The 21385-nt window shown below is 54.8% G+C and overlaps 1 protein-coding gene across 3 annotated transcripts in view; it reads right to left on the bottom strand.

Annotated features, from left to right (window-relative positions):
- Positions 1–20: 20 nt before the first annotated feature.
- LOC102373107 (coronin-7-like) overlaps positions 21–21385 on the bottom strand; it is a 39675-nt gene continuing 18310 nt past the window's right edge. Inside the window, exons 4-20 of one of the 3 annotated variants that reach the window (XM_025192839.1) lie at positions 21130–21275; positions 16819–16914; positions 15021–15158; positions 13839–13959; positions 13371–13546; positions 12581–12689; positions 10034–10120; positions 9581–9723; positions 8077–8181; positions 7653–7738; positions 5870–6011; positions 4640–4729; positions 3079–3195; positions 2758–2893; positions 2150–2241; positions 1727–1813; positions 23–1153 (exon numbers count right to left, since the gene is read on the bottom strand). In XM_025192839.1, the coding sequence (XP_025048624.1) occupies positions 1148–1153; positions 1727–1813; positions 2150–2241; positions 2758–2893; positions 3079–3195; positions 4640–4729; positions 5870–6011; positions 7653–7738; positions 8077–8181; positions 9581–9723; positions 10034–10120; positions 12581–12689; positions 13371–13546; positions 13839–13959; positions 15021–15158; positions 16819–16914; positions 21130–21275 (1877 nt within the window). In that variant the 3' untranslated portion in view covers positions 23–1147. Of the gene's footprint in view, positions 1154–1726; positions 1814–2149; positions 2242–2757; positions 2894–3078; positions 3196–4639; positions 4730–5869; positions 6012–7652; positions 7739–8076; positions 8182–9580; positions 9724–10033; positions 10121–12580; positions 12690–13370; positions 13547–13838; positions 13960–15020; positions 15159–16818; positions 16915–21129; positions 21276–21385 lie in introns of all 3 variants that reach the window. The other 2 variants (XM_025192840.1, XM_025192841.1) reach the window with 2 other exon arrangements.

The raw sequence follows: 21385 nt of genomic DNA, 5'->3' as shown, positions 1-21385 counted from the left end.
TGCCTGCTGACTGGTGGCATTTCTCTGTTGTTCGGCCCCTGCTCGCCATCTAGATTCAGGCTAAGGACTGATGCACAACAGGAAGGGCTGGTGCCCTTGCTATAGAAAACTGACACACAGTAAACTCAAGAAAAGTTTCACTGGGCTTTACCTCTGTGGGGAGGCACTGGCATTTCTACTATTCAGAGAGCACCAGGCAATGGCTGTGCTGGGACCAGTAGGGTCTACAATCAGGTGTGCTGGGTTAGAACTGGTCATGCCCTGTGTTATGAAAGTGCCCACCTATGCCCTTTGGTCTCAATAGCACCTGCTTAAGTGAAAGAAACAGAGCAAGTCAGTACCTCCAAGCAATGTGCTGGTCCTTTGTTGAATGTGGACAGATGTAAGTACAGGCTTGAAGTGAGGCACTTAGGCACTGTGCTGAATGAGGGCCTGAGCCATATCTCTGGCAAAACTGAGGGTGACTGCAGCCATGAACACAGCTGCCTCGGGCCAGGCCAACCTGGACGGCACAGTCCCAAGGCCCTGTCCTCTCCACATGCTCTTGAGTGAGGGCAGTTGTGGGGAATGGTTGGTCCCTGAATTGTCACTAACCCACTGCACTCCCCACAGCAGAAGTGTGTATATGACAACCAGCCAGAGCACAGCTAGCCCCCATGCCTGTGTGACTTGCTGACATAATACTGCTCTAGCTAGGAGCAAGCAAACTCAGAAGACAAAGCAGGGGGAGGTATGGCCAGCACCACCCCTCCCCACCTCCTCTGACAGATTATTAGAGACTAGAGGAGGGCTTGGCCTCAGACACCCTGCCAGTTCCTTTGCAGAGATGATGCTGGACCAGCAGCTGACTCAGAACTTGGAGCCCCCAGATAGAAAGGCAGGTGGCTTCCGTGGGCACTTGGGAGAAGGTCCAGCAGATGGTCCAGGTCTCCACCAGGGAGGTTTGCACACTAAGGTGGGCATGGGAGATTCTTCAGAGTAAGCACCGTTGGAGTGGGGTGCAGTCCAGTTGCTTGCGAAGCCTTGGCGCTGGCTTTGGGGTGCCTGGCTTCTTGGCCTGAGAATACAAGGAAGGGAGGCAAGGATCCAGACAGCTTCAGAGATGAGGAGATTGTGGTGCTGAAGGAACAGGACTGCCTTGCCAAGACTAGTCCTGCAAAGGAAGAGACCAGCGTGAGCACAGCAGGAGATGGGCATGGGAGCTCAGCTCCAACACCCTGCACTGTGCTGGGCAGCTTGGGGAAAGCCAGAGCTTGCCACGGCAGTAAGACAGTTCTGCAAACAAGGAGGAAAATGGGCCATGACTGCATGAGCGCTTGGTAAGGGCTCTTGAGCTTTTTGAAGCCTGCTGGTCCTCTCCAGAGCCCATGTTCCGGGGTCAGGCTCCCATCAGGCAGGGGGACCATCAGGGCTGCTCCACAGCAAACGAGTCAAAGCTTGCTGCATGGCCAGCTCATGCTACTGGGAGCAGGAAGCCAGAGCAGCTCCAGGCGTTGGCCATTGCAGTGGGCAGCATGTTTCCACATGGTCCTCCCAGGGGACCAAATACCTGGCAGCCGGCATGTACAGGGCCCCTAGGCCTCCATACATCCTGGGCAGAGCTAGGGACCAGTAGTCAGTGAAACTAGCCCAAGGCCCAGGAGAGGATGTGGGAAACATGTCCATACAAAGACCACCCATTCTGCACACAGACACCCCAACCGGGCCCCCAGCCCTGTCTTCCTACCCATTCGTCTTCATCCACCCCTTCAAAGGAGTCCTGAGGGAGGGGGTCCTCACGGTTGCCCAGCTTGGCCACCATCGCGCTCAGCAACTGCAAGGAGAATTACAGGGTGGTTGGCACCTGTACCTTGATGGGCACCAGGGGGCTTATCCACTGCTTGCCACCCCTTCCCAGGGATTTTTCTGAGGAAACAGGTCCTATAAGCCCCTGGCAATATGGCACATGAGTGCCCGTCCCTTTCTTGGGTACTGTGGTGCCAGATCTCTGGCTCCCGGTTGGCAATGTTGGTGGGCAGTGTTGGTTCCTGGTGGTGGAGGCCCAGCAATGCCAAATAACGTGACGGAACCCAGCATGGCCAACAGTGGGCACTGACGTGCTTGATGGGATTATGCCTCTCTCAGCCCCACACAGGGATCTCCTCTTCACCTCCTCTTTCTTCTGCTCATCAGACTTCTCCTCCAGGTAGACAGATGATGGGGCATACTTCCTGACTGGGATATCCTTCGGGGCCTCGCTCACTGGGGAAAGAGCCACCATCAGGGAGAAAGAATATCACCAACACCCTCTTCTGATGTGCTGTAGTGCCTCTGATGGCAGGTGGCTTGACCCATTAGCCCTAGGGATCCCCACCAGCCCTGTGAACATTGCCTTTGCCCTCATGTTGCACAGCATCTCTGCTTTACAGGAATGCTTCAAAGTTCACAACAGGTTAATAGAGAACTGCACTGGCCTTTAAACAGGCCCACTGAGAGAGGCAACCCCTACCAGGCCAGCCCAGTCTCCTGGTCCCCACTCCAGCCATACCAGAGCCAAGCTGACCTGGTGTGGCCCAGCCTGGCAAGAACTCACGGCACCAACCTGTGGGTCCTTTGCAGCAGTTCCCATCAGTGGAGAATCCCTTATCAGGACCCCCCTGCAATGCTGCTGCTGGGGGTGAGGGGCTGAAAGCACTCAAGGCCCAGGTTAAACCTGGCTGTGAGGCCCAGCCCCCATCCCTCTGCCCCAGAGTGCACCCTGAGCCTGCCTGCTCCCACCTGGAGTCATGTCCTTGGGCTGGAGGCTCAACATTTGGTGCTGTGCGTTGCTGCCTGTGAGCCATGCAGTGGCAGTGAGGGCTGGCTCCCACCACATGGTTGTGGGGGGAAAGATGTCATCCTGGAAGAATTCCTTCTGCAGGGGGGGAGGGGGGGGGAAGAAAGGTTGGGTGAAAGAGTCAGTCCTGGGCTAGCCCCTCATTCAGGGCCTTTCAGCACTAGTGGGAAGGAGCAGGTCCCTGGCCAGCCAAAAGGGAGTAGCACAGTCTCTCTAGGGAGCCTACCCTGGTGACATCTGTGCAGCTGGGCCACAGGGCCTACCTTGACTCTGGGCACCTTGAAGACAACTGGCTCCACAGAGCTCTGCCTCAGACGCAGGGCCCTGGCAAACTCCACCTCCCGCACGTTGCACGTAGTCTTGGGCAGGAACACGAAGCCCTGGGAAAGTACAGGGGTGATGTCAGGCCCCGCAGCACTCGGGCTGTCTTGGCCCCAGAGGCTGGGTCACCTGCACTCCAGGCTCTTGCTCCCCAAAGTGCTGGTGATATGGCTAGGTGCTGTACACCAGCTCACTTTAGGCTGAATCTGGGGCAGGGTCCCAGCTGTTGGGAAGCCATGCCAGGCAGTGCTGCAGGCTCTGTAGAGCTCTGGCTGAGCTGTCCAGGGCTTCATGAAGGTCTTCATGTCCTTGACAGAGCCACAAGCCACATCCAGATAGGGATGGCTTTAGCCTCCAGGGAGACATAGCCAGCTCTGATGAAGAACATGGCAGTGCGCACCTGCAACAGCACATGGTAACAGGCCATGTGTGAAGGACCTGAGAGCCAAGACACAGGGATGCCAGTGCCCTGACTTATGCACACTTGCCCCAGAGTTAGCAGAAAACAGGGGCCGCTCCCATACAGAACACAGGGAGTAGCCCTCAGCATCTGCCCCTCCCCTTCCCAGACATGCGTCCCCCAAGTCTTCTGCATTGATCCTTATAGGACGGGATAAGAAGACCCTGCTGTAGGGCAGGAGGCTGCCCTGGAGCCCTCTGTGGGGCAAGCTTGCTGGGGGCTGTCACCCCTGTCTCCCTACACTGCAGAGGGCTCTGATTACCCACACAGCCCCATAAAAACAGCAGCATGGAGGCTGGAGGCAAGGCATGAAGGGACTGGGCAGTCCTATCCCACCTGCTGCACTGCCCCAGCTGGGGGAGGAGCGTCTCTGGAGCCAGCCCACAGGGAGCCCCAGCAGGGGAAGAGCTGGACACCAGCAGCTTAGTGCTAGGCTGGGCTCCCCCAGGCTGTGGGGGATCAAAGGCTTTGTCCTTGATCGAGGCCTCTTTGCAGTGAGCCCCCCAGAGCATTCAGGTTACAACCTGCACGTGAGCTACAGGGGTGGTAATGCACCTGGGCGGCCACCAGGGGGCAGTTTCCAAATGTGCCAGAAATGGAGAGGGGCTGGGAGTGGGGTAAGAGCAGGCAGAGGTGCTGGCACAGCTGCCGGCACAGCTGCCAGAGGAACTGTCTCCCCCATGCTGCACCCAGGGGCATGGGGCTGGGGGCCTAAGAAGGACAGTCAGGGTGGGGCAGGATGTAGAGGGGCTGCTTTGAGAAGAGGCCAGATCCCTCCCTGGGGGTGCTCAAGGGGAGGCTGGACAGCCTCAGCAAACATGGGCTGGGCAGGATGGATGTGCCTCAGAGCCCAAGTGCTGCAGCAGTGCATCGTGCTGCTGCCAGGCATCACCCTGAGACATGGACCTATGTCTGGCTTCTTTCCTGAGCCACTGTGACATGTGGGGCTTATCTTGCTGTTCCCAGCCCAATCCAGCCTTTGCGCTTCAGGAGCAGGGAGAGCGCTGGTCTCTACAGAGGCTCTATGCACCCAAAGCACTCACCTTGTGGGGGTCGCTGGAAGAAAAGCTGTTGCACTCCAAGAAGAAGGGCGCCTCGGTGACAATCTCATAGATGAAGACTCGTGTGTCCCCCTAGATGCATTGGGCAGTGAGAGGAGGTCTAAGGAGGGCTCCCTGCAGCTGTTAGGGGTCTGGGTGGGCCTGCCACCCTGCCATGCTCATCTCTGCCTGGGACTCAAGTGGGAGAAGGGGCATGTGGAGGGAGGGAGGGTTATTAGGATCCAGAAGTTCAGGGCTCCTATTAGACAAGGCCTGCAGGGTTAGTGGTGGCCATGGCATCAGTTCCATGGAAGGCCTGGGGGTACCTGGCATCACACGAGAAAGTGGGTTGAGTCCCAGAGGCAATGAAGAGGGGCCAGGCCCCTCACCCAGGAACAGCACAACCCTTCCCTCCCTGCATGGGAGTGTGGCACACTGCTTGTCAGGGCCACAGGCTGCAGGCTTGTCAGGGCCACAAGCTGCTGCCTGTCAGGCTACAGGCTGAGGCAGGGGATGCTCCCCAGGACCATTCAAGGCACAAAGTCTAGACCCTTCAGAGGACCAATCATGGTCCCAGGGCAGGAAGACCCTCGCCTTGCCAGCCTCTTTGCTCACTGATGCAGAGGGCCAGCAGGGGCTGCTCAGACCAGCAAAGGCAGCTGGACCCCTGCTTGCTGCCCATGCACAGTCTGGATGTGGATGTGCTCACAGCTGGACACTGCCTGCAACCTGGCAGCCCTGGGTGGGCTGGGCTTACCCCAGCAGTGGAAATGCAGGGAGACCTGGTCTGAGCACTAGGCGGGGTCCCCCTAGAGTCTCCTCTTTGGAGGCTGCCCTCTTTACATGCTACACAGCATCTTGTAGCCACAACTTGGGCTCCTATGCTCTGGCAGGAACATCAAAGGCCAGGCAGAGGATCTGCATGTATTAAGGCTGGGGTGGCCAATCTATGGCACATGTGCTACAAGTGGCACAGGCAACCCCTTTGTGTGGCATGAAGCAGAAACCAGAACAGCAGATAAGACAGGGAGCACAGGGCATAGAGTAGAAAGCAGAGCAGCATATATCACAGGGGAAGGGGATTACAGTGGCACTTGGGGAACATGCTGCATATTTGTGGCATACCTACCAATCTGTGGCACATCTAACAAAAGGGTTGGCCCCCACTGGGCTAAGGAAATCAGGGACTGCCAAACAGCCCTGTCCACCCTGGACACTGATCCCTCCACTCACCTTGCCTGTCAGGAAGACAACGCTGGTGTCCTCGTCATAGAAGGGGATGAGGGTGGAGGGAGACACATCGACAGTGCCCACTGCCACAGGCCCAGCAGACAGGGAGTCGGCCTTGTACAGATACAACTGGCGCTCACTGCGGCTGCCGGAGAGAGCACCACAACCATCTGCTGTCTACACTGGCCACAGGGGATGGTGAGGCAAGTGTTACTGGCCAAACATGCCATACTCTATCCCAGTGGTTCCCAACCTTTTTTATACTGCAGCCCAGCAGGAGCTGGAAGCTGCTTGCCCAAGCGGACAGACAGGGGTCTGAGTGGGGTACTCAGGCAGCCAACCCACCGCAACCTGATACTGGGCAATGGCCTGGTGGTTGGCAACCTCTGCACTAGCCCAAATGGCTCTAGTATGCAGGAAGCTGGCTGCTACTGTGCAGTAGGCATGGAGCATGGTGGCCATCTTGGTTCAGACATGCGGACGATGGCTCTCTCTTGCTCAGGACCTGCCCCTGAATCTATCAGGAGAGACAGGATGTGGGCATCTCCCCCCACCCCCATCTTGGGTCCTGATGGACAGCTGGAGATAAAGAGACATAGGGCTATTTTCTGACTGGATACCAGCAGAGAGAGGCTGACCAAGCTGATCTCTGCACCCACTCCGCACACATGACGGTTTCTTCCTGCTCTGATGTTCTCTTGGAGAGGAGAGGAGCCCCTATCCCCAGTGACTTTTGCATGGGGTGTCACACCTCACTAGCCTCCCACACATGGAGGCCTCAGGCCTACTGTCCTGCCAAATCCACAGCTCCTACCACACCCAGGCGCAGCCACATGGCACCTTTGGTCTCAGAGAATCCTCTGGTGCCTTGCCAATGGTGCCGTGTGCCCCAAAATTGACTCACAGGCAAAGCACAGTCACCTCTAGGAGGGGACACATCATGTATTTAACTGTATGTCATGACAGTTCAGGAGAAAAGTGAGAAATGCCATCTCCTCTAGGGCCCATTAGAACCCCGAGCAGCTCTGTGCTTTCCTGCAAGTAACAAGGTGGGATGGACCCAGCCCCAGGGTTGTCAGTCTCCTCGAGCTACCTGCCTGGTCCTGCTCCCAGCTAGAGCCCCTAATCCTGGGATAGTATCTGTGACCTGTCTAAGGCCTGGTGAGCTTCTCCTCTGGGACAAACCATCTGCAGCAGCCCTGGGCCCTCTTACTGGGAGGGCACTGGGAGTCTCCTGTGACTAAAGGCTCTGCTGGGGAGGTGTTTTGTGACTGGCCTGACCCTGCTCGGAGCAACGCTAAAAAAGTGTCCTGTCTGTGTTGGCTGACCCCACTCCCTGTGGCAGCAAGGTCATAGATACAACCCTAGAGAAAATGCTCCTGGCCACAAGGGAGTCCTGGTTCTGACAAGTGCTGGCACTGTGCTAGCTCAGGGCAGGGAGAGTGGGGAGAGCTCTGGGCACCAGCACCTCCAGCTGCCTGGACTGGTGCAAGATTTCAGAGGACTGGTGGTCCTGATTAATTGCTGCCTGCAAACAATCAAGTACCCAAGTTTAGAGTCAGCTGCCACCTTCCCCCACAGGTGGCTGAGCTGTGGTCAGGCTGGATGGGGCCCTTGCAATTAATTACATAGGATGGGAAGGGCAGGACCAAGTGCCCCATCATGGGAAGCTGGACATTCCTAGGCATTTGGTAGTGGCCCATCATCTGCGGAGCCAGTGGGCTCAACGAGCTGTAGAAGCCCAGCAGGCACAGGCCCCAGCAGGGGAAGTGGACTCTGGCCTTACCTATCAAAGCCAGAGACCAGCAGGTAGTGGCCACCACATGCCCAGACCACACGGGCACCTCGGCTGCCCTCAGGGCCTGGGCCATCCTGTAGGAGAGGAAGAAACTAGGGTTACTCTTCTAAGCACCACCCCCTGCCCATGCAGATGGCCTTTCCCAGGAGCATGACCAGAGCCTAATGGCTGTATAAGGGGCCACACAGGCTGGGGGGAGCAGTGGTGTGTAAGCAGTGGGGTTGGGTAGAGGCACATACAGCCCTGCAGCCTGCTCCACCTGCTCGTCCGTGCCCAAAGCACTGCCAGCAGCACTCTCCCCAGGATCTACTCTGTCTCTATGGCTCAGGGGTTCCACCCCAGCACAACCCCTGCTTTCCATCCCCCCAGCTGAGCTCCACACAAGTGACCTGCCTGATGACTTCTACCTCACCTGCTCGGGCTCCAGCGACCGCCGGGGCTCGTAGAGCCGCACCCGGCCATCCTTGCTGACCGTGGCCAGCTTCCGCCCATCAGGGCTCCAGGCTAGGCTGAAGATCTGTAAGACACCCGATGCCGATATCTTTTGTGTCCCAGCCCGCAGTGATGGCTGCACTGCACGTGACAATCTGCCCTCACACTGGGCTCTGCCAGCACCACCTGGGGCCAGGGAGGACACAGCCACTGATGGGCTGGGTGAGTGGCAGCTCCAGCCTGCTCCTCCCAGTACAAACCCTCCTCTTAGACTCACTGTGAGAACCAACCTGAGAAAAGCACAGGCCAGTCAGGAGGGAGGATACTGCCTGCATGAGCAAGGGTTATAGCAGAGCAGAGGGAAAAGCTGTGCCCCATAAGGCAGTTCCCATCACCCTCTCCATGGAGTGGGACCCTGACCCATGTCAGTGCCTCCTGCCAAGGGCCCAGTCACAAACTGGCATTGCCCAGTTTAAAGGAAACAGGGTTCCAACCATCTCAGCAAAGCTCCCTGTCGACACTGTGATTTCAGTTTAGAGCAGCGGTGCTCAACTTATCTGGCCCCGCAGGCTGGATGAGTAGTGTGAGGCCAGTCTGGGGGCCCAATCCAGTGCAGGGTTGGCACATGGAGTTAGTCCATGGGTACAATCCAACATGCTGGCCCAGTCCCAGAGCCACCAGCAATCAATGTTGCAACTTTTTCCCCACTGCCAAGTTTCCAGACCTGTGGGGAGCTCCCTGGACCAAATGACAAAAAACCCCACAGGCTGGATCCTGCCCGCAGACCACAGGTTGAGCACCACTAGATTAGAGCAACCCAGGCCAAAGCAGGTACTGGTGAGCAAACCACACATGTAAAACATGCAGCTTGCAGTGGTACAGGGCACAACAAGCCTTGGGAGACAACTGCAGCAACACACATCAGTGTAACAGCTCAGCAGAGCTGGTGCCGAGGCCTCCTGCACTATAGAACAGATCCCAGCCCCATAGCCAACAGAGGGGCACCCCTAGCCCAGGCAGCAGGTATGTGCCACAGCACTGAGAGCCCCAGCTCCAGCCTGACTGTTAATATGCTCCAGGTCCCAATGGCTGCCCCTGCAGATATGTCTTAGGATGCCCCATCCCCTCTGTGCTGCTGGATCCAATGATGGAGCTGGCTGTGGTTAAGCATGGCAGGGGTAGGATCCCAGCACCCTGCTCCAGGGGTGCTGAACAACATTGTGGCCATCACAGACTACATGTCTCAGCATTCAATGCTCTATCACCAACAGCTCCTCCTACATCGCCCTCAGAAGTCACCCAGCCCAACCCAGGTCCAGCCCTGCTTAATGTGGCAGAACAGATGTGTCGCGCCTCCTCCCTGCTCCCTGGTGCATCAGTGTATCCCTTCCACACTCTGGTTCTACCCCCAGGTGGTGCCCTGATTTCTGCCTCAGCCCTGTCCTCCCTGGCTTGGCTTTACCACAGGCTGGCTCGCCTCCTACCTGGTCAGTGTGTCCCTTCAGGCACAGCACCTCCTGCTTGGTACATAGGTCCCAGACCCGCACCGTCATGTCATAGGAGGAAGAGGCCAGGATGTTGGCAGCTTGCGGGTGGAATTGGATGGAGTAGATTTTCTCTGTATGACCTTGGGAAAGAGGAAGTGGAGAGTGCTTCTGGCCCTGTGTCCTCAGTGTGAGGGGCCACCAGGGCAAGGGAGCCACAGCCCAGCCAGGGCTGGTCTGCTTCCTACACTCTGCCAAGGCCACCCAAGCAGGGTCTACCCACCCACCACAGCTTGCACTACTTAAACAAGCCACACAGCGGTCAGAAATGTCCTGGCCTCCTCCAGGGCTGGCCACTGACTGCTTGCCCTGTGCAGTGAGGCACCCTTAGCTCACTCATACTGCCTTCCCACTGGGAGGGAGAAGGCACCCTCACACCCACACGACCCTTACCTCGAAGCACAGCCTCTGGTTCTAGCAGCGTCTTCTGCAGCCCTCCTGGAGGGATTTGCCAGATCCGGATTTTGGCATCTTCCCCAGCTGAACATAACAGAGACAAAGAGTGAGCCTGGTGCCAGCCGATCCCGAGCACCAGAGTCAGGGGAAGGCCCTGGCCTGCCAGCATGGCACTGCCAGCCTCTGCCACACGGGGGCAAGAGAGCTGCTGAGAACTGCCCCCTGGTCTCCTGCAGGCCCCTAGCCCTCAGATCCCCCTGCTCATACATTAATTAAATGGTATTTCTTTCCTGGCTTTGGGCCTCAGCACTCTGTAAGGAGTGGGTTCATTCTCTGCCTGTCACTCTTGGGGGGAGGGGTGGGGAGGGGGAAAGGGTGCAGTGGCAAGAGCCCAAAATGGGGAATTGGGAAATCCAAGTTCTGGCCTTGGTGTTGTTGCAAGACTCCCATTAATAAACTGTGCTTCAGTTTCCCTCTCTAAAACAGGCTCCTTTAGGGGGAAGGGGAGTGAGGGGCTCAGTTCCTGTTTGCAGAGTGCTTTGGATCGGGTGAAGATGGGAGTTTGGGAGGTGCCAGTACTTTTCATAGATTCATAGATTGTTAGGGGCTGGAAGGGACCTTGCAGATCATCGGGTCCAGCCCCATGACTCTAGGCAGGAAGACAACTGGGGTTAGGTGACCCCAGCAAGATGACTGTTCAGTCTCCTCTTGAAAACCTCCAGGGTAGGTGACTGCACCACCTCTGGAGGGAGTTTATTCCACAGTCTGGACACCCTGACTGTGAAGGAGTTTCTCCTACTATTAAGCCTGAAGCAGCCTTCCAGGAATTTGCATTCATTGGTCCTGGTCTTCCCTGGGGGTACCCTAGTGAACAGTTGTTCACTGAGCTCCTGATGCACTCCTCTGATATAACAGTAAGCTGCTATCAAGTCCCTTCTCAACCTTCTCTTCTTTAGGCTAAAGAGGCCCAGGTCCCTCAGCCTTTCCTCATATGGCTTGCCTTACAAGTCCCTGATCCTGCAGGTGGCTCTTTTCTGGACCCTCTCAAGTTTTTCCACGTCCTTATTGAAGTGTGGCGCCCAGAATTGGACGCAGTACTCCAACTGCAGCCTCACCAGTGCTGAGCATAGTGGGAGTATCACTTCCTTAATTTTGCACGAGATGCATCGGTTGATGCATGCCAGCATGTTGTTTGCCCTGCTGACCACCACCTTGCACTGATGGCTCATGTTCATGTGATGGCCAGTCATTACCCCTAGGTCCCTTTCAGCTGTGGTGCAAGTCAATCTGCCACCACTGAGGCTGTATGTATGTTGAGGGTTGTTTGCCCCCAGTTTCCTTCATCTGGTTCCAGTCTGCCCAACTCTCGAGCCTGTCCAGGTCCGCCTATAACTGCAATCTAACTTCTGATATGACCACACTGCCCCATAACTTGGTGTCGTCTGTGAACTTGGCCAGCAAGTTTTTCACTCCCCCATCCAAATCATTGATAAAGATGTTGAAAAGCACTGGTCCAAGCACGGAACCCTGAGGGACACCACTGGCCACTTCTCATCAGGGCGACACAGATCCATTCATGAGAACTCTCTGGGTCATACCCTGTAGCCAGTTTCCCACCCACTGAACCATCAAGCAGCTGAGCCCACAATCTTCCAGTTTTCCCACAAGGATATCGTGGGATACTAGATCAAAAGCCTTTCGGAAGTCTATCTACTACGTCTCCCATGTCCAGGTGGCGAGAGACCTGGTCGTAGAAGATGAGATTGGTAAGACAAGACCTACCCGTGACAACGCCATGTTGGCTGTCATTCAGAATCTTACCTTCTGCGAGCATATCACACATAGATTTTTTAATGAGCTTTTCCAGGATTTTCCCTGGGATGGAGGCTAAGCTGACTGGCCTATAGTTGCCTGGGTCCTCCCTCTACCCCTTCTTGAAGATGGGCACAATGTTGACCCTCTTCCAATCCTCAGGGATTTCCCCCATGTACCACAAATTCTGAAAGAGTTTTGCCAGGTGTTCCACAATGACCTCATCCAGCTCCTTCAGCACTCTCGGATGGAGTCAAACCACTTCTGCTCATTTATAAATGTCTAGCTTTTCTAATTGGTATTGCACCCACTCAGCATCCACAGTGGGCAGGCTGTCAGTCCTGGCATGTCCCCTCTGAGCCTTATCTCGCTTGACTTTCCCCACAGTCTGGTGAAATACTAAAGCAAAGTGGGCATTCAGTTCAGTTTTGTCCTGAATATCGGTTACCAGCTGCCCCGAGGTGTTAAGCAGGGGTCCCACACTTCCACTTGTTTTTCTTCTACATACTTAAAGGACTTCTTACTATCCTTGTTATTACTAGGAGGGACTGCAGTTCCCATGAGTGGGCCCTGGGGAGGGGTCCCAGAGGGTCCAGCACAGCACAGCACAGTGCTTGTGCCTGATATGTGGAAGGGCCACCTCAGGCCAGTGTGAGGGTTCTAGACTCCTGGCTGGCCAGACTGCAAGTGGTGCCTGGTAGCCAAACAGTAGCTGAAGGCAAAGCTCTATACCGACTGCAAGGCGCTGCAGGTCAAAGGGGTCCCAACAGAAGTCTGCGACAGGCGTCCCATTCTGGATGGTGGGTATGGAGATGTCAGGCAGACGGCCTGGCTTGGAGAGCTGAAACAGACACCCAGTCAGTGGCAGTAGGACAACCCAGGGTGCCTATCACATCCCCTTCCAGCTCTACACTCTCTGGGTCACACTAAATGAACTAAGCTGGCATTTGTATATGTGACACTGCCTGCTAGAGTTTGGCCTCATGCAGGATAACAGAGCTGCCCAGAGAGACCCCCTTTAGTTTAAGCAGCAGAGTTGGGGCATGTGTGTGTCTGGTTTGTACATGCATGCACGCACACACATGCATGCATACACATGCACACACTGTTTTAATATAACAGAATGGAACAACCAAATGGCCTGAACTGAAACATTCTTGAAATTTTGTTCCACAGAAAATTCCAAAATTCCAGCCTTTTCTTCTGGTTTGGAGCAAAAATACATTTAAGAATCTTAGGGTTTATGGGGGACAGAAGTTCTGGTTCTGTCACAGCAGGGATTTGGGACAGAGCATCTTCCCCTGTGACTATCAGCCATCGCCTGTGTGTGGAAGGCTAGGATTGATTAGACAGAGAGACCCAGCTCCATTCAGCACTAGGTTGGGGTTGTGGCCCACGAACAGGGCAATAAAGGAAGCTTATACTCCCTACTTCCCATGCTGGGTCCAGCCAAGCTCCACAGTCATGGGCATAGTGCCTTTCAGCTGCAACAAACCCAACTGTGAGGAAGCTGCACTGTTACCTCGAGGATGGCAATCTGCCCACCGGATGACAGCAGTGGGACTGCCAAGCGCTGCCGGTTGGCACAGAAACCATTGCACTCTCCCGGAGTGGTGAGGTTGAGCCCCTTGAGGTTGGTGATGTGGGTGTCACGATGCAGGACTGTTCCCTGGGTGTGGCGGAACTTCGAGCTGGGGCCTGAGAAAAGGACGCAGGAAATTCAGAACACAGGAAATCTCCTACCAGGGTAGGACTCTCAGAAAGAGCCCAGGCTTTGGGCTGCACTACTGACCTGGCCACCCCCACCCCTTTTGCTCTTCTTTTCCACTTAAGACTGACAGTATTACAGCCTGAGAGAGTCTCCAGAGCACTCATGAGCAGGAGAGGCCTCACCCAGCACTAGGTGAGGTACCAAGAGGATGGTGCCCCATGAGAGCTTTCTATAGAGAAACACACCCATGCCCCACTGAACATATGCACATATGCTCACCCAGAATGCTCTGCAGGGACCTTTGACTGGAGCTGCTGGCAAAGCCACTGGTGGTGGAGACAGATGGGGCCATGCTGGGAGAAGTCAGGGAGCTGGAGGGAGAAGAGAGGCCACTGCCATCCTGGGGGGAGAGCACCACATGATGAGTCAGAGAGGGCTAACAGCTCCTTGCCTTCCCCGTTCCTGCTAGCCCCATAGAAGCAAGGCAGGGAGCTGGGGAGGGCGGTGGGGAAGGGGGACATACACTTCAGCTGCTATCCCACAGAATGGAAAGCCCATGTCCTCATGCCCAACTGCAGGGAGGACCCTGGGGGTCACAGCCAAGCAGGGGATTACGCTCAGGAATCTGAAGGGGAGGGACTTCCCATATCCCACAGCTGGCAAATCCGAACGTGCTTTAGCGGAACAACAGGGGGTGCTGCAGGTCAGGGCTGACAGGACATGGCCAGAGCTGTGCTGGGGCTGGGCTGGAGAAGTTGGGGGCTGCTAGTCAGGAGTGAAAGTGCAAAGCATGAATCTACAGTGCTCAGAAGTTGGTAGGGACATGGGAATCAGGACTGCCCTGACCCTGCATCCCAGGCCTTTCACTCCCCAAGGTGCAGTAAGACAACTGTGAGGGAAACATTGCTGCCCCAGGCAGATTGCACTTCTCTTCTTTGCTGGTTGTTTGTCATAAGCCAGCTCTGCTCAGCCCTGATTCCTGCCACACCTTGGCCACCCCTGCCCTTTGCTGCACAGGCCAACAGCTAGATGGAGCCCCCAGGCCATCCATGCCAGGTGCTCCTGAGCTCCAGGGCACACCACACTGAGGTCTACACTGTGCCCTGGCCTCCCAGGGGAGTGCTGCTCCTAGGCGTGCCCCACTCACCTGCTCCCACTCACTGGCATTGTGCTCGGAAATTCAGGGGTGAAGCTGCTTTTGAAAACACCCCTATGATGTTCTCAGGCACAATGGGGCTTCCAAGCAGGATTCAGTCTTGTTGGTGAGTGAGAGCAGGAGAAGGTGGGTGGCCATGCTTGGCAGCAGTATAGACATGCCCTGCAACTCAGGTATGTTCGGCAAGACCAGGCATTTTGTCCTCACAGTGGCAGGAGGCTACTAATACCAGGCTCCCATACCAGGTGCCACATCAGGGGGCTCAAGTAGCTTGGCCCAGCCCCAGGCTGAAACTCAACACTCACACTTCGGTCCAGGTCCACAGAACCAGCATCTAGCCACTTGGAGTCATGAGGCAGACACTCCTGCTGGGCATGGGGGAACAAGCTGAAGGTGAAGGTCTCCTTGGGTCTCCAGGCTGGGTTCAGGCTCACCTTCCCCACCTGAAAAGCAAGAGATGGTCATTGCTGGAGAGGGCAGAGCACTGTGGCAACTTTCCCTGGGAAAGGCAGCCTTGGCCTAGACAGGTTCTGCTAGGCTTGCCTGGGCTGGAGGAGTTCCCTGAAATGGCCCAACACTGCTACCCATGGTTCAGTGCTGCTGGGGGCTGTGGACCAGGCACTGGGCTTCCAAATACCCCAAGAAGAAGCGGCTGTCTCCAGCATTTTCACTACTAGGGTCCCTTCTTACCAGCACCTGCTTTAGGGAGCTCCCTGATGAAGGGACCAGGCACCCCCAGCAGGGAGGGCTTCAGGGGGGCAGGCTGATTTAAATGAGGAAGCAGCAGGTGTGCATTTAAACAATCCATTTTAACCTCAATTTACATTCGTCCCTTTTTGTTATTTTCCTGCATAAAGGTTGCTTTTCACTAGCTGGTACCATTAAAACAGGGTGATTACAGCCTTTATGCTTCATCTGTCATGTTTTGCTAACCCGACCAGGAGGATACATCATAGGTGAACACATCTGTGTGAGAAATTATGCAGCCGCACATACAGTTATTTCAGTTCTCTTTTATGATGATAAAAAGGTGAATGATGCATTTCATTTTATTAGATGATTATTTTAAGCTACATTTGGATGGGTATGGGAATTAAATTAACATGCAGTAAAACAACATTTTAAAATGTTTTCTCAAGTTGAATAAAGCTACCTGAAATGTAGCAGATACATACGAAAAAAGTAAGTTTAACACATGTTTAGTATTTAAAACTAAATGGTTTATTAAACAGAGGACATGTTATCTGCAGTGGGCATGCTGAGTTGGTCACCCCCTCACCTGTTTTTTATTCACCGATAGGAAGAGGAAAACAAGCTTTCTTGCTCTGTCAGCTTCCAGTCAGTCTCTCAACTTTGAGTGAACTACTCACTGAGCAGGACTGAACTGGATATGCTGAAATGAAAGACACATTCTCACTGCACCTGCAGGGGAGGCTACTTCTATTCACAGCTGGTACAGCACTTCTGCAAACCCTGCTTCCCAGAGCTTAGCCAGGCATGGACTTCTACCCACTCAGCACTCTGACTTCCTCCAGAACTTCTGCAAACACTCCCCACTCGAATGGTCCATTTTTTAACTATAAAGCATAATGATATTTCTTGATTAGTGCAAATCAAGACTTTAATGGAGCTTAGAAGTATTGCATATTTAAGTTGAAATAGGCTTATTTTTAAGGAAGAACCTAATTAAAATCTGATTTAAATAAATAAAAAACATCAGATTTTTTAAAGTTGACAAGAATTGCTAATGTTTATTCTTTCAGCCCCTCAAGAATCCCCAGGGTAAATCACCCAGAAGAGATTCCAACTACAGACCCCAGGACCAGGGAAGGGAGTGAGAATCTAGCCGAATTCTCTGATCAAGGTAGAAGAGCTCCTTGGAGAATCTCCTCCAGAGGCCCTGCATCTTTCTCAGAATCCTCCTGCACCCAAGACTGGAGGGTAAATAGGTACCTTCCTGAAGAGGACTTTTGAGTAGATCCCTGGCGGTGGTGGAAAGATAGAGGCTAATTACCTCTCCCTACAAGGGACATGACACTTCCACAGTAGATGGCCCAATGTCCTTGTTCCAGGAGGCCAAGGCAGCCATCAGCCAGGGGTTACCTGTTTGTTGTCTCCTGACCACCATTCCTGGGAAGATGCTGATGGCAGGGTCCCAGCAGAATCAGGAAAGAGATCTTCATGGAACTCCTGAACAGACTGCAAGAGACACAGGGACATTATGAGCAGGCATGTGCCAGGGAGAGACCATTCTCCTGGGACAGGCCTGCTGGCCCACTGCACTGGTACTGAGGGGCTAATGTCTGAGAGTGGCATGTGTGTCCTGGCCACCCAACATGAAGCCAGGATCCTCCCTCCAGTTGATCTGCAGCCAGGGTTCCCCATACCCTACTCCCTCCAGTCACCCCCTAGCCTGGCTTCACTCTGCTACTTTCTCTCACTATCCAGGCACCTTCTTGCCATGTTCAGACCATAATCTCATGGCTGTGGGAGCAGGTCAGTTTTTCCACCAGGGAAAATACCAGCATTGCATGGATCTCACAGAGGCTCCCCAGTACTTCAGGCACCTGTTGCCTCATAGGGCAGGAGGCCGGGAGGGGAATCCAGGTCTTCTATGGCACAGGATACTTCCTGCAGAGATGGGTGCTAGGATGCTGAACCCAGCTACACTCCAACCTCTGGGTCTGTCTTAGAGTTCACACCCTCCCCCCACAACAAAACAAGGCTCCACTCACACTCCAAATCTGCCCTCCCATGCCCAGCACCTGACCTGCTTTAAGGAAGCACCTGGCTCTACTGGGCAGGAGCCGAACTGCTCATCTAGACCTCTAGGTGTCAGACATCTCAAGGCTTTGGGCTACCTCCCAGAACTGTCCAAAGGACTGCAGATGCCTTTGCCCTAAATCCACCCTACAACGCACCTGCACATGGGCCCTCTTCCCCCTCCCCATCCCCATCCCAGTTCACCCTGCTGCCTTAATTGCAGCCTTGTATCCTGTGTGCTTTGCTAATGAGACTAGGCATAGAACTATTGCAGGCAGGAGAAGGATGCTCCCTCCGCAGAGTAAGCCCTGGGTGCAGCAAAGTCAGTTGGAGCTTGCCGCCCAGCCTGGGAGTGGGCAGATGCTGCTTCTGTTCCTGCTCAGTCTGACTGAGCAGAGCCCTCTGAGTTAAAAGCTGCCACAACCAGCTAAAACACACACATAAGTTTCATAGTTGGTAGGGTCAGAAGGGACCTGAGCAGATCATTAAGTCCGACCCCCTCCCATGGGCAGGAAAGGATGCTGGGGTCAAACGACCCCAGCAAGGTGTCAATCTAGCCTCTTTTTGAAGACCTCCAGGGTAGGAGCAAGCACCACTTCCCTTGGAAGTTGGTTCCAGTTCCTAGCCGCCCTGACTGTGAAGTAGTGCCTCCTGATATCTAGCCTGAATCTACTCTCTGTCAACTTACGGCCATTATTCCTTGTTACTCCCAGTAGTGCTCGGGGGAACAGGGACTCTGCCATTGCCTGCTGGTCTCCCTTGGCCAGTTTATAGATGGCCACCAGATCCCCTCTCAGCCTTCTCTTGTGGAGTCTGAACAGGTTCAGGTCCCATGGCCTCTCCTCGTAGGGCCTGTCCTGCTGCCCCCGATCATGCGAGTGGCCCTCCTCTGGACCCTCTTGATGTTGTCCACATCCCTCCTGAAGTGCAGTGCCCAGAACTGGACACAGTACTCCAACTGTGGTCTGACCAATGTCATATAGAGGGGGAGGATCACCTCCTTGGACCTGCTCATGATGCATCTGTGGATGCATGACAAGGTGCGGTTAGCCTTCCTGTGTCCCCACATTGGCGGCCCGTGTTCATCTTGGAGTCTATAATGACACAGGTCTCATGAAATTGTTTGCTGTGGATGTATATAACCCCTGGTTACCCCCTGTTACAAATAATTCTGCTCCCATCCCTTGTTTTAAACCATTTTGATGGCAGGAGGCAGGCTCTGAGGCCACCACAGGCTAGAGAAAGCTGCCAGGGCATTCGTAAGATGAGAACTGATCAGAATCCAGAGAGAGAAAGGAAGGCACCAGAAGGCTTATGAAAGGGTAACTGAAGATGATAGCTTATAAGCTTATAACCAGGGATCCTGGTTTTCCCTGAAAAAAAAATCACAAATTCTCTGATAAAAAAATTGCAAACTCTCTAATAAAACCCCCAAAATCCATGATTAAAATTAAAAGCCCCTCACAGTCCCCACAGCCCTGCTGGTACCCTTCCCTCTCCACCCACAGTCCCCTGGCCCTAATCATGCCTTTCACACCCCTCCCACAGCCTTGTTGGTGCCCCTTGCCCCACAGCCCCTGCTCCCCACAACCCTGCCAGAGGGGGCCCCCAGCTGCCAGGGCTATGGACCCAGGTCTGCAGCCCCCTGCCCTGGCTCTCCCCTGTTGCCTGCTGTGGCCTTAGGCAGGAGGGATTCTCCCCACCACCACGCACACTCCCAGGGGGCAGGAGGGATCCACGCCCCCCACATCTGTAAGTGGGGCAGGAGCAGGATGCGGGCTCAGGCTTTCACCCTGCTTCTCTCCCTGCAGTCCAGCGGGCACGACCTGGCATGGCAGGGAACGGCGGAACCACATGGAGAAGCTGCTCGCTGCTGCCAGCTCTGTACTGTCCTGGCTAAGCACTTCCTGCATGCGGGACTGCAATGAAAGCAGCAGCACAGGGCTGTCCCCCTCAAAGCAGTGGCATGCGCAGGGGGCACATCGCCAGAGCAGCACGGAGCTCACAGTGGCAAAGAGATCCCTGTGCGGCTCCACTGTTCCCTGCTATGCCAGGTCATGGCTTGGGGAAGGGAAGCAGGGTGGGAGTCTGAGCGTGCAGCCCGTGCTTACCCTGTGCACAGATCTGGGGGGCATGAGTCCACCCTGCCCCTCAGAAGTGAGTGTGGCAGCAGGGAGCCGGCCCTCCCCACCCCCCAGATGAGCCACTCACAGCCCCACCCTGTCCCGATGCTGGGACCCTGCAGCTGCGCACTGTGGCCTTAAGCCCCATGCACCGCCTGGCTGGGCAGCAGCCCCAGCCCTGCCCAGCTCCCTTCCTCCCTCACTATACGGGCCTCAATCCCCCTCTCCCCAGCACCTACCTGCAGGAGCTTCTCTCTGGGCTGCCTGGGGCCACGTGCATGTCCATGCACATGGTACCCCCTGACTGACTGCCCTCCTCCCACTCCCCCCAGCCCCTTGCAGGCTGGAACTCTGCCCATCTGCAGGGAGCTCATTGCAAAACTGCAAAATCCACAGGTTTCTCTGGTAAAACAAGAAATCCGCATTTGCCTCCAGTAAAAGGCAAAATCCCGTTTACTCTGTTTTTCCATGGAAAATGGAAATCCCAGATCCCTGGTTATAACTAAAAACTGCTCTGCTCTGAGGCCAGCAGCACCATGGGTGTGTGTTTTTCTGCTCTCCCTGCTGGTGACAGGTGGATGTGGCTGAGATTATTTGTTTGAAATGCACATTATTTTGAATCATCCAAGTCCCCTACATTGCTCAGAGTTTGGCCCTTGGGATTTTTAGCTTATTACGACTTTTTAAATTGAAAGTGATCAAGAATGTCACCAAGGCCAGTTTCAGCGTGTGTCTGAAACAATTAAAAAAAACCATTTTCTCTGCAGACTTTTTGCTTAAAGAAAAATTTAGCTAGTCTTTTCTGACAGAAAAAGTTTTTTAATTCAAAAAACACTGACCAGCTTTAGCTGTAGACACGGTGCTGCCAGAAGCTTCCTATCCTAGGCAGAAGCTGCTCCAACCACAGCAGGAGGCAGAGCCGGACATCGAAGGTGCTCCTGAGTTAATGCCCCTTCCCAGCAGCAGCTCAAGAGCTCAGTGTTTGCCAGATCTACATGAGGGTTTAGTTCTGCTCCTGGTTGCAGTGCTGGCAGAAGGGGCAAGGGAGGAGACTCACCAGTCCAGAGACCAAAGGAGTTGGACACTCCTGCTCCCTGGGGTCAGGTCAAGCTGTGCTGAGACCCTGGTCACTCACTGGTCAGTGGGAGCTCAGGTGCTCAGTTCTGCTCAGAACCAGGCTGGGACACAGTTACCGTCACTAGTCCAACCTCCATCTATGGTTCATGCTGCTTGTGGACTCAGTCAGACCCAGTTACAGTGTCCAGGTCCAGTCTCAGCCAGAGCTCAAGACAGAGAAAGCTGCACTTTAGCAGGAGGCAGTTGAGCCCCTCAGCTTGACAGAGGGGCAGTAGATTCATAGATTCATAGATGTTAGGGTCGGAAGGGACCTCAATAGATCATTGAGTCCGACCCCCTGCATAAGCAGGAAAGATTGCTGGGTCTAGATGACCCCAGCTAGATACTCATCTAACCTCCTCTTGAAATGTAATGCCCTGCATCCCAATAAGCTGTCTGTCTTCCCCCTTACCTTACGGGGCACAGTGTAGCTGATGGGCACAATGAAGCTGTCTGTCAACTGCAAGACTCTGGCCACCTCACAGGCCATGACGTCCAGTGCCAGCTTCGGCACCAGGGCAGCGCCCCGGGTCTTGCCCTCTGTCACACACTGGTTAACTAAAGGGAAATGGACACACAGTCAAAGGCCTTGTGAGTGCGAGGCTGTCCTTGGGGGGTGGAAGGGAGTATTGAGGGGAGGGGGGTGGTGAGTGAGGGGAGGGAACAGG

Source organism: Alligator sinensis, unplaced genomic scaffold (assembly GCF_000455745.1).
Source record: "Alligator sinensis unplaced genomic scaffold, ASM45574v1 scaffold1406_1, whole genome shotgun sequence".
NCBI classification, from domain to species: Eukaryota; Metazoa; Chordata; order Crocodylia; family Alligatoridae; genus Alligator; species Alligator sinensis.
Note: the sequence above shows the minus strand (reverse complement) of the source record. Positions and strands in the feature narration are given on the sequence as shown.